General features: G+C 39.8%; 1 protein-coding gene across 3 annotated transcripts in view; it reads right to left on the bottom strand.

Annotated features, from left to right (window-relative positions):
• LOC137608280 (WD repeat-containing protein 7) overlaps window positions 1-13,126 on the bottom strand; it is a 107,019-nt gene that overhangs the window by 48,077 nt on the left and 45,816 nt on the right. For 2 of the 3 annotated variants that reach the window (XM_068334535.1, XM_068334536.1), the window contains exons 22-23: window positions 10,355-10,468; window positions 10,062-10,082 (exon numbers count right to left, since the gene is read on the bottom strand). In XM_068334535.1, the coding sequence (XP_068190636.1) occupies window positions 10,062-10,082; window positions 10,355-10,468 (135 nt within the window). The remainder of the gene's footprint in view (window positions 1-10,061; window positions 10,083-10,354; window positions 10,469-13,126) is intronic. The other variant, XM_068334537.1, reaches the window with a different exon arrangement.

Here is a 13,126-nt window from a genome sequence, read left to right as displayed (position 1 = left end):
CAGTTAGTGTAGCAACAATTAGCTTAGCCTCTTCCCTAAACTAAAAAAAGTAATGTAAGACAACGATAAATGATTCTGTCTCAAATTACACTGCTTGGAAAATGAAGGGAACACTAATTTATCACAACCAAGTCATATGAATTTCAAACCATCTATCTGTCCATTTATTTAAGTGATTGTGAGATAGTTTCATCTGCTTTGTTGCAAATGAAGGTGACAACATGTGAAGTGGAAAGACAAAGCAAGACCGCATTCAGAGTGTTTTACAAGTAGAGAGATCATAAACCTTCCACATGATTCTTCTCTAGCTTTGGGTTTTGCTAGTGTCTTTCAATATTGGTAGCATGAGGTGGTATCTGCAGCCCAATCTGGTAGGCCATCTCCTCTAGGATGGCAACGTCCATACACATGTATGGACCTTTTTACGTGCATACATGTGTATAGATGTGCAAAAGTCCATACATATGTTGCTCTATTTCCAAGTCAGTCTCAAGAGCATGGATGAGATACCAGGGGATCAGACATCATACAAAAAGTGCTGAACAGGGATGATCAGGGAAGCAGCAGAGCATCAACCCAGCACCACAATCTGCTTCTATGTGCATTTCTGGCCAAACTATCAGAAACACACTCTATGAAGAGACGTGTTCACAGACTAACACAATACACCTCAATACACCTTCGTGACCAAAGATCACAGTTGGCAGGTCTCACACTGGCACGCTAGTAAGTGCTTGTCACAGGTGAGAGCAGGAGCGTACCGAGATGTGGTCAGGAGTGTAGAGAGGCACGTGGCTCTGAAACACACCCCTTTCTGACATTAGGAATTGCTCCAGGGAAAAATAAAGTTATGCAAGTTGGATCAGACTGTGATTAAATGTTTTAACTTGATTGTACTATTATGAATCCAGCTGTCAATGGGTTGCTGATTTTGGCTTCTAATAACCAATGAGATAGGCTCCAGCAACATCCGTGACCCGCAAGGCAGAACACCGGATGGTTGGTTGGTTGGAAGGATTGATGGATAACCGCTGTCATGTCACCAACTTGAACACTACATTTTGTCTTGTGTTAGTTGTTTATTCAACTGCATTTAGTTTAAGAAGGATTAGCAAATCAATGTATTTTGTTTCTTTGACATTTTACATGATGTAATAATTTTGGGCAAATTAGGGCTTTATATGTCTTACCAATACATCTAGATCAAAATACAGGAGAAAAAAAATACATGCATTAGTAAATTAATTTAAAAAAGTTTAAATTATACGTTTAGATTTCTGTCATGACAAAAACAGTAAATACCTTGTTTTCTAATAATTCCACTTTGGAAATCAAACCAACAACCTTCCCATCCACCCCGTTTAAGCTGCAGCTTCTTTACCTTCCCATGATGCACCTCAACTCTGCCTCTATTGGAAATCAATGAAAGACTGGTAAAACCTGATCACCAGGGAGTCAGGAATGAGATCAATATCAGCAGGAAACTGATGTGAGAATGAAGGATGGAGAATGAAAAATTGAACGACACAGCAAAGTGTGAGATTTTGTGAGAAAAGGTAAGAAAAAAAAAACACATTCAAAAAATTGAATTCGACCACAGCATTGGGCATGAGAAAACCCTTTAAATTTCAATGGCTCCAGAAATAACGTTTCACGTTACTAAATTTAAGATTGCTGGTGCTTAGCGGGAGTTGGGGGGTACACCCTGTCATTAAAGTAAATGTCAGGAGACAGGAAATCTGGTGAAATAATTGAAAAACACAATTAAGTTGATAGAGAAAAAAGATCTGAGTACTGAAATAGTGGATGCCCTTCCAAGCGTTCCCTGTCCATCTGAAGGTTAAGTGTATTTTACTGTCTTAAGACACTGACAGAGGAGCTATCTGTGCTCGATGGATATACAGCGCTTCAATTAGTCGAATAGGAGGGAGGGGCGTCCGCATGAGATACCGCCAACCAACTGGATAAGTTTGGGAGAGCAGACAAAACAACCTGCTGGCGTTATTAGTCCTTTAGATACAGTCTTGATTGTACATCTCCTTGTGCATTAGCTTGCTACCTGACATCGCTGACCTTTAAGTCAACAGTAAATACAGTTCAAAACGAAGATAGAAAAGATAAGTTTCATCAAAATTGTGTCAGAATAAACTGTTCTGTGAAAACCACAATGTTTTGTAGTAAGTAATAAGAAAAGAGTCTAAACTGTGTGAAGTGACAGTTAGCACCCAAGTACAACTGTTTAACATATTCCAATGAGCAAAGACATAGAAAATTCACTGGAATCTCTGGATTATGGTTGTAACCTGATGACAAGGACTAAGATGGGGGGGTTTTTCGCAACAGGCAAATGATTTGGTTTGACTGTAAAGTTAGCGTACAGATCTCTTTCTCGTCACAAAAATTGTAATTCTCAAATGTTTAAAACAAGACCCAATGAGAAATGTTTAAGTTCAATTACCAATTGAGCAAAACAAAACAGCTTTATCAGTGACTTGTATTTCTTCATAGACCAGTTTTCCTTTGTTTGAGCTGACAGATGCATTGACACACTGTATATACAAGTTAAAGCAGCCAAGGTAATTGGAATGAGGATAAATTTTGCTGCTTGCAACTCCAAATATGATGGGAGCACGATGCAAATGTTTGGGTTTGTTTTTTTGTTTTGTTTTTTCAGAAAAGTAGGGACATAAGACAGACATTTAAAAGGGCTCCAACACCTAACCTCAATCGATGAGCTCTCTTAAACTCAGGTCTACCATGCGAGGACACATCCTGGCAATATGAAAGTCTGATGTCTTGTTTTTTTCACCTGCTATCTATAAAGTGTTTGTTTTGCAGTTTATCTGACAGGTTTTTAATACAAACAATATTTTTGCCATGCCTTGGCTGTCAGATTGATGCTGTAAATGGAGTGATCTGAAAAATGATTCTGGATGTTAATTTCCCTAATTCAGCAACAATGGAGAGGCTCCATCACACCGCCTCTTCATAAAGAAGAATTATTTCTATTAAAGCCACCACAGCTTAGTCACACTCTCCTCTTACTCACACGAGAATCACAACAATCTGAAAGAATTTGATTTCATTTGCACCAAACGAAGATTCACAATTTAGAGTGAGAGTGAATCAAATAAGGAGTCAGTGAGGGGAACGATAGAAGGTTATAAAAGGACAATAACCTGGGGCAGGATAATTAAGTTCGAATAATCTCACAACATAATTCTTATTTCTAACCAGGGCTTTGAACCGGTTCATAGAACGAAAACCGGAAACTTTTGGTATTTTGGCAGGAATGAAACCGAAAACTTTAAATTTTTTAATGTTCCGGAACAGAATCGGAACAGAAAATAATTGTAAACAGGTTAATACCGTTTTTTTTTTCATTCTTGAAAAAAATATTGACCTCATGTGTCACTTCCTGTCATTCACTGGACACGGGATGGGAGCGGAGAGAAGTAGCGGCTATCAGCAGCAGTTAGGAAAAGGGCAGTCTCCCAGTCACCATTTAATCATAACAGGTAAACACTGCAGTATATCAATCTTAAAAATGTATGATTTAGACATGAACTCATTGGCTGCAGTCATTTTCAGTGCAGTGTGTTCCCGTACTGCCAGCGCTTTGTAGTAACACTGAGCTATGGGAGAAGCACAATGAAGATCTGTTGTTCAGCAATAAATGACATGGTGGAAGTTATCCTTGTCCTTATTTCATGTAGTGCCTAAGTAGGAGGCATAAGCCTAAACTACAGTGATATAACTGTCATAAAGCTACTGTTTACTGTACGGCACCTACATATAAATATTTACAAGAAACGTTATTAACCGGTTCAGGAACTTTATTTTTTTTGTTCTAATCGGTTCAGGAACTTCATTTTTTTTGTTCTAACCGGTTCAGGAACATCAGTTTATGGGTGGAACGCAAAACCGGAAACGTTATAATTCCGTTTCTGTTCAGAACGAACCGATTGGCAAAAAATTCTGGTTCAAAGCCCTGTTTCTAACACATTTAATTTCAGTTTGGATGAAGAAGTAAAAAAGATAGTATCACCTTTAATTAACACATCACTATTATTCACTCTTCTTTTTAAGGCACCTGTATTTCATCGGTTTGAGATGTATAGGAAAGTGTTGTCACTTCGTGTGGTCTTTGTTCTGGTCATGTGACCTCTAGCCTGATCTCATCTGAGGTTGGTAAGGTTTGATCATAAAAACTACCTTGGCAGGTCTGGACTATAGGAAATCCATTGTTTTAGATTGTATAATTTAAATTAAATGAAATTCAACCGAAGGCTGTGTGTTACTTTCAGTATCACTGGGTCGGACTGCTGATGTCCTGGTTTTAAGTTCTGACCCATCCTCCGAAACCAAAGAAATATAGAAAGAAAAAACAAAACAAAAAAGAAACACTGTTTTTGCCTGAAATAGCGCCAAAAACTAAACTTATTTGTATATTTCATGTTATCAGAATGACTATGCACGTATAACAGGGAGGACATTTTTCAAGTTTTCAAGCAACGCAAATTATTGTTCATAAGATCTTGCAAAGACACTCATCACAAGTAGCATTGTGCTGATAGATTGATTACTAATTAGGTTTATATCTGTTTGATGTAAAATTTTACCTATATTTTAATAACCTTACTTTCATGGCAGCTCCAAGAACAGACTGAGCATCTTTATGACAGCTTAGTCTGCCTGACTTTGAAATTTGCTTCATTAATGTGGAACTCTGGTGTCCAGCACAGGGCACATGCTACAAAGACGGAGGATGAGGAACAAAAACGTGTGGAAGGATGAAAGACATGATGGCCTTCGGGTGAATGTATCTTACTTTACATCAGAGAAAACATCTGCATTGATTTATCCTCACTAACTTTCAATAAAAGCCTTCTGTTAATGACATCCATGCAGCCATCTGACGAACACAGGGCTCGTACTGATATAATCAGACAGACAGCTTGACCAATATTTTTATGATCAACCTTTATGATATTATACCACCTCCTCCTCCCCGCCTTCTTAGTTTGTTGATCTCTCATTTCATCTTATTTATACATCAGGCCAAGAAAGTTTGTTGAGGAACATTCGAGGGCACCAACAAACCATTTACACATGGTTTCATAACAGGATATAAATGCAAATCCGTCCTAAACCCTCTAGGATTCTGAGGTGGCGTCAAATCCACCCCAAGATGATTATTTTTCATGTTTTTAATAAAATAAAGGTAGAAAACGAACTTTTGTAAACTGGTGGTAGGGATTAATGTTGCCTGTATGTTGTCTGGGAAATTCTGTATATTTTGTTCCCATTCGCAAAATGCAGCAACAGAATATATTAATTATATCAAATGAATGCATTGCCACTTTGTCCCAGGGTGTTGTGGTGTGAGCCTGCCGACGCTCTGTAATTACATAAAATCAAATCAGACGCAGTGATGACTGCAATGCAAACACCATTCACAACTGTTAATAAGAACACACCATTCATTTACTGTTTGTGTGTCTTTCATGTTCAATCTGCTCTATTGAACGGCATGTTTTAGTGTTTTATAATACAGATTAGATGTAGAATCAGATATTAGAGGAATTTCTCCTTCAGACTTGTTTGTGTGCTCTTCAAATGTAAATTAATATTTTAAGTTATCTTAAGGTGATAGGATACTCTGACACATTGAGAGTAATGTGCAAACATCCATAGCAATATTGTGAATATACTTTAGTTTGTCATGCCTATGCACACCACCACAGTTGCTACAAATCGATAATGCTGAGAGTGGACTTCTACATTATTCACCTTATTTTCTGCATGGATGTTTTTATTGTTTTAATTGAGTTTAAATTCAAGAATCTACCTTTATTTTTTTGTGTATTTCCACAAACATTGGAAAAATATTTATTTGAAATGTACAACTTTTTACCACCTTACAAATTAGATTGTAAGATGAGTAGAAAACATCCTCTATTCATACAAACATTTAAACTGTCAAATCACCACACTGTTAAACGGCTTTCTGGAACGAGGTTCCATCTGACAGATGAGACCAGCAAACTAGCCAATCAGCTTGTTTTCAACCGAGCGCATGACTTGACAGTCGAACAGCCAATCAGGTCACAATTTGGTCAGCTAGTAATCAAACAGCATAATGGACATTCAAACAGTGACTCAGTGATTTCCATCTGTCACCATGAAGCTCCTCCAACCCCCCTCCACATCCTCACACACACACACGCATGCACGCACACACACACACACTCACACACACACACATCCAAACCAAACACATACACACACGCCTAAGGCCAGTGCTTTATCGTTGTGACACGTTCATAAACCCTGACACTCACAATCATCCTCTCTGCCCATCCCCCTTCACACGATCAGACAATCCATTCAACCATAAGACAGGTGTGTGTGTGTGCAGCAGCAGCTCACGGTCTTCTCAGACACGCGCACCCACACACACCTGTCTTATGGTTGAATGGACTCACACACACACACGTATATATATATATATATATATATATATATATATATATATATTCGTGTGTGTGTGTGTAAGTAAATATAATGTAATTCAATTGATATAACACACAGCTGTCAACCATTCCTGAACAACTATCTAAGATATTGCCATTTCTTTACCAGAGAGATACATTCCTGTACATTAATTACATCTGGACAATAACTACACTCTCCTGTCTGTCTTCTGTAATAAAATAATATTCCCATAGACCAGCTGGGTCCACTCACCATGTCAAAAAGGCAGAGACACAACCAGAAGAAACAATCAGAGTGTTTGGAGTCACAGCTCTGACCATTTATCTCCCCATAAGTTCAATCTGTTGTGAGTAGAAATGTGATCTGACCCAAACGACCTCCGAGCTCTGATATTAGATTAGCAGGGGAGGCTCGCATTTCAGCTAACCAAATCACAACCAAGCTAATGACACAAAGAGGTGAGGGTCACCCTGACCATTGACCTCTGACCTCTATCTGAGCTGCGTGAACTGCTGGCAAAGCCGCTCCTTCCTTTCTTTCCTCCAACAAACAGAAAGAGGAACTGATTTTAAATCTAAAATAGTCCCACAATCCAAATCTATCACTTACCTCTATGTGTTTTCACTTGAATTAATAATGCAATAATTTCTGTTAGCCTCCAAATCCTGTAGAAGACCAAATATTCTCCATAATCAAGGAAATATGAGGCAGTGTGTGTGTTTCAGTGTGTGAGGTAGGGGGTGTCTAGCAGATACCTTTGACCTCACTGGGGTCAGCTCTTCCATCAGAGGCCAAGAGGAGTTGCTCCCACTCTTACCCCATGTGTGGAAACAAACCCCATAAAAACTCAAGTCCACATTAAAAGAAGAGCTAATGGTCACTGGTGGAAAGACCTCTATAGCTAAAGAAAAATAATTTACCATGCTTTACTTTACTACAGCGTAGCCACACTGAATATTTATATTGCTAATGTCTAGAGTTTTGCATGGTGTTTACTTACAGTCTGACTGACGACACTGAATTACATGTCCTCCATATCAAACATAAGAAAGTCTATTCCTCATGCAGATCAGTACTTAATTTATTGTATACATCATTCTCTTACACTCTCTCTACTACTGCAGTTTCTGTTTTACTAATACATTTAGCATATTATTTATTTGCTTTGTTTAAAACAAGCAACACGTAATCTTTCAAAACAGCATGCCACTGGAATTAAAAAAAATTAGGAATGTTTGTGTGTGAGTGAAAGAGAGAGAGAGAGAGAGAGAGAGAGAGAGAGAGAGAGAGAGAGAGAGAGAGAGAGAGAGAGAGAGAGAGAGAGAGAGAGAGAGAGAGAGAGAGAGAGAGAGAGAGAGAGAGAGAGAGAGAGAGAGAGAGAGAGAGAGAGAGAGAGAGAGAGAGAGAGAGAGAGAGAGAGAGAGAGAGAGAGAGAGAGAGAGAGAGAGAGAGAGAGAGAGAGAGAGAGAGAGAGAGAGAGAGAGAGAGAGAGAGAGAGAGAGAGAGAGAGAGAGAGAGAGAGAGAGAGAGAGAGAGAGAGAGAGAGAGAGAGAGAGAGAGAGAGAGAGAGAGAGAGAGAGAGAGAGAGAGAGAGAGAGAGAGAGAGAGAGAGAGAGGAGGGGGAGGGAGAAAGCTTCTGGAAAGCAAACAGATACAAACTTTTGTGAGGTGAAAGACGTAAAAGCAGAAATAGATTTTACAGAATATGATTCAAATCAATGGAACTCTGGGTGACGCTGCAGCTGACACACTGTGTGTGTCAGCTTTGGTCTGGGAGGTGTTGCAGCTGTGGCACAGCGTAACTGTAGTCACCTGAGCGTCCTGAACTCTGTGTGTGTGTGTGTGTGTGTGTGTGTGTGTGTGTGTGTGTGTGTGTGTGTGTGTACTCAGGTGATGAGTCTATCACCGTGGTAACAGCCTGCAGCCAAGTGATCCTGTGGCTTTTACTGTGTTTCTTCTTTGTCTCCTCTCCTCCTCTCCGTTGGCTCTTCTCTACTTTCCCATTTTTGTCCTCTGGTGGTCTTTCACCGTCTTCTGTTCTACTTTCTCTCTTCTTTCAAAGCTTTCTTCACCCCATGTCATTACCAAACTGATTTTTGATTTTCACCCCAGAAACTCTCAGCTGAGTAAAATCTCACTCACGTGACGACTTTAACTCGCAACCATGGAAACTAAAATAAATAGATGAATAAAACAATTTAAAAAATCCTTACCAGCAAAAGAGGCCACTTTAATTTGAGGCAGTTGGGTGAAGTGTTAAATAAAAAATAGTTTAAAAAAATAGTTTAGTTTTGGGGTTACTAAATGTGACAGAAATGGGATGATGGATGGAATCTATTCCTTCATCCTCTTCCTCAGATTTGATTTAATCTCTGTGAGGAAACCGTCTTGGAAATAACATTGTGATGATCATACAAATCATTTACCTGTGAATTCATTTGGTTTCGATGGATAATCTGAATCAAGTCGATTAGCGGTCACCCCCATCAGTATCAACAAAACAAATCAAGACAAGGGAGTTAACAGCTTGACAGTGCGTCATTCAGGACTTTCATGATGGATGCATCAGAAGAAAATACATTAAGGAAAAAAAAGGAAACAAAGTGAGAGAAAGGTTCAAAACTACACAGCAAAGAATCAGTGTCCTTGTTTGCAGTCTGTTGGCAGAATTTAATACTGCAGGACTGAATAAAAACACTGTTGTCAATATGAGAAAAATGAGCTGTGAGAAATGATAAATTGTCACACACATCTGTGGTATTGACTGGAATGAGAGGGATGAAGGGAGGAAGAATGAGAGGGGGTGATCGTGTTTTTAGAACAGGGGTGGGGGAATATACATTTCCCTTTAATAACCATTGCAGTCAAAGGGGAGAGGATGATTAGCTGCTGCAGCAGGAAGTAGAGGAGCTAATATTACCAGCAGAGTTCGAGGATAAATAATCACTGGAAAGGAAAAATAAATAATAAAAAATACCATCTATCAACAAGACCTGTGAGTTTGCCAGTCAAACTTCAGGGAAATGTGATAAAAGCTAAATGGACTGAAGAAGAATGTGTGTGTCCTACCTGGGTGACTTGTGTCAGATGTTTCATACAAAGAAATGTTTTTCATCGTGTGTGTGTGTGTGTGTGTGTGTGTGTGTGTGTGTGTGTGTGTGTGTGTGTGTGTGTGTGTGTGTGTGTGTGTGTGTGTGAGAGAGAGAGAAACAACAAATTGCTTTTAACACCATGCAGGTCATAGCACACTGCCATTACACATAGGCAGTGTGATACTGATTAGAAAACACACACACACACACACACACACACACACACACACACACACACACACACATTTCAAGTCATCAGAGCAAGATTCCTTCATCCAGCCACAAATGAATTAAAAAAGTTTCAGTGTTTCTCGTATCAAACCAGATGAGGCTACTGGGGGGAATTCATTTCACACCTTAATGTTTCACTTCAATTTTTAAATGCTAACAGAACAGCAGCAGGTGCTTCTAGTAATGATTTACTTTCACCTCCGGCCTACTGAGAACACTCTGAAACCAGAAGTGACTTACCCTGAAGACGGGTTCGTTGGGCTGTTTGTGAACACAGAATCACGTCAGGATGTTAGACAACACAAAGAGGTTGTGATCACCAACAGAGGGAAGCCTCTAGCCAGACCATTTCATGACTGCTTATGTGAGATCCTAAACTATGTTGCTGCTAAATCTGATTAAGAATCAATCTCAAACATATATTTGTGTCAATCATTAGGTAAACGTATGCAGGTCAAGCATGGTTGTTTTCACTGTTTTCCTGTGCTTGTCTTCTACGTCAAGTAGGATATGTCAGTTTTTTTTGTGCCTACCTGCTGTAATGTCATCATCTGTGACGTCCAGTTCCTCCTCAGGAACCTTGGCTTCTATTGGCTGAGTCTCAGGAGGGGGTGGGGCAGGCGGGGAGGCCTCAGTTGTTGTCCCAGCTGAGGAGAGAGACAAAACAGCTGTGTTAAGGTGTGTGTGTGTGTGTGTGTGTGTGTGTGTGTGTGTGTGTGTGTGTGTGTGTGTGTGTGTGTGTGTGTGTGTGTTAGTGTGTGTGTGTGTATGTGTGTGTGCGTGCGTGCGTGCCGCAGGAGAGATCCATCCATCCGATTACTGCTGTCTAGCCGGCAGCTGATTTTTGGCGGATCACGGGTGTGGCTGGAGCCTATCCCAGCTGACTACAGGCGAAAGGCGGGGTTCACTACGTGATGGACACACACAAACTCACACCTACAGTCAATTTAGAGTGAACAATTCACCTCAGATGCATGCAAAGAAGAAGGAAAATGTCTTCAAATCAGGAACGTAGTGAGAGTTGCGGGAGCTCCTTACCCTCCAAGGAGAGAGTGAGATCGTAACGGTGAGAGTTAATGGTGTTATTTCCATGTGGGGAGTGAGCTCATCACACCAGGTTCCTGTCTTCATCTTTGGCTAAATATTCTGGTTAAGCAGCTAATATAGGTTCATTGTGCCTCCCTGTTATCTAAAGCATTATTGGAAACACACACACACACACACACACCTGCTCCCCCACCTCCCCTATATTTAGTGTTTTCATTTAGCCTTTATCTCTCTATTGCCAATTAAGAGTGGCTTTTCATTAGCTGCTGGGTTAATGAATGATGCTGCACTAATGAAAGAAGGAACAAAAGGTAAGAGAGCTTGGACTCTGCTAATCCCGGGGAAAACAGCCTCATTAATAAGTTACACACACGCAAACACACACAGACCCACATTTTTTCTTGTCAGTGTTCCCTTGTGTCCAGAAAAATACAATAAAATCTCAATATTCAGAAATGATTTTGTGAGAAAAGGTTAACAGTAATCATGAGAATAAATCACACAATCGTCATCGCACAAGTTCCTAAGGAAACCCTGAGCACACAATAAAAAATGTGATTACACTGTGTGTAATTACATTGATTCATCCCGTTTAACATTGTGCTTCATGTTCCAATTAACCTGCTCACACACACAGCTGACAGCTCAACATAATGACAACACACACACACACACACACACACACACACACACGCACATCCTGGTTGGTGATTATCATCTGGAACGTTAAAGTGATAAAAACTTAATTGAACTTAATTAAAACACAATTGATGTTTGACTGTGATTGGACAAAGCCACTGATGTTCCGACGTAATCGGACGCCCCCCCACCCCCCCATCCAATCCCCACATGAGCTTCACTGACTGGCTGGACAGTAGAGTTCAAAGCCATAACATCACACATGAACACCAGCTCATCTGAACACACACATGATGAACGATTTTTTTTCTGATTGATTGGAGGATGTCATAATGTCATGTTTGTGTAAAGAGGTGTCAGCTTCTGGGATGCCTGTCGAGGCATAAACAGCGCTGAAACTGATGTGTTTGGGAATGGGTGTGACACTGCAGTCATGTGCTCAGCTGGGCGACCAACCAGAGGGATTTAAACATAAGGTACAGGTACCCATTGTTTGAAAAACAAGACCAGAAAGGGACCGCTAAACTAAGCAGATAGTCAAATATGTTGGCTCTTATACTCGCTGTTGAACTGAACGACAAAGAGGTGGCGCAGTGTCACCTTGGGTTGGACCACTCAGAACAGAAATAGGTCACAAAGAAGGGATTTGGTTTCATTGCTGTGAATTAAAGAACTTTGATTGAACGTTGCAAGAAAACATCTACACACTTATTGTGATGTTTTCTTTCATACTAAAACAAATCAAATTCTTTGTGTTAACTTTAGAACTGGTAATTTACACACAAACATTAATTGCAGTGATTCATTTTGTGTTTAAAATCTTGGTTGCAAGGAAGAGGTGTGGTAATCTATCTTTAGCCAATACATGTATACAGTAGAATATGTAGGAATTGACCAAATCTTGATAAATGTATCGTGACACACAGTGTCACTACATGTCATCATCAAATTATGGTGCAGACCACAGATTTTTGCCGAGTATTTTAGTGTAGTGACACAGGTAGATGAGTAGAGTAGAATAGAGTAGGGTAGGGAAGGATAGTTACCACAGAGGATGGTTTCAAGCTAAGCTACACGCCAAACATTGTAAACAACATCAGGGAAGACTTCCACATCAGTACTCATTCAGGGATGATCAAAAACATCAGTCAAACAAATTGTTAGGGTAGTACCCATGGTACCAAAATAAGCTAATCGACTGACAAATATAGAGATTGAGAAAAGAGTGAGGCTGCCACCATTCTGCTGTTAAACACATTCACACTAGTAGCGTCCCTGCTAAACTTTACACTAGAAATTGTCATGGTAAATAAACCCCGGGTGAGGTACAGTAAGGAAGAGGAATCCATTACATGTAACAAAAAGCAAAAAAGTTAGTGAATTTTAGAAATGGATCACAGATCAATAGATCGGTGACAACATGACTGACAAACTCCACCAAGACCAACTCACCCTCATCTGATGTCTAGTTGTGATTAAATAAATGTAACAACTACAGTTGTGTTAATAATTATAACAACTGCTGAGAGATTTGGCTTACGTGCACTGTTAAATGTGGTTCATGTCCACACACACAGACACACAGACACACAGACACACAGACACACAGACACACAGAC

The sequence above is a fragment of the Antennarius striatus genome, chromosome 15, assembly GCF_040054535.1.
Source record: "Antennarius striatus isolate MH-2024 chromosome 15, ASM4005453v1, whole genome shotgun sequence".
Taxonomy (NCBI): Eukaryota; Metazoa; Chordata; class Actinopteri; order Lophiiformes; family Antennariidae; genus Antennarius; species Antennarius striatus.
This window is presented reverse-complemented; position numbering and strand designations above follow the sequence as displayed.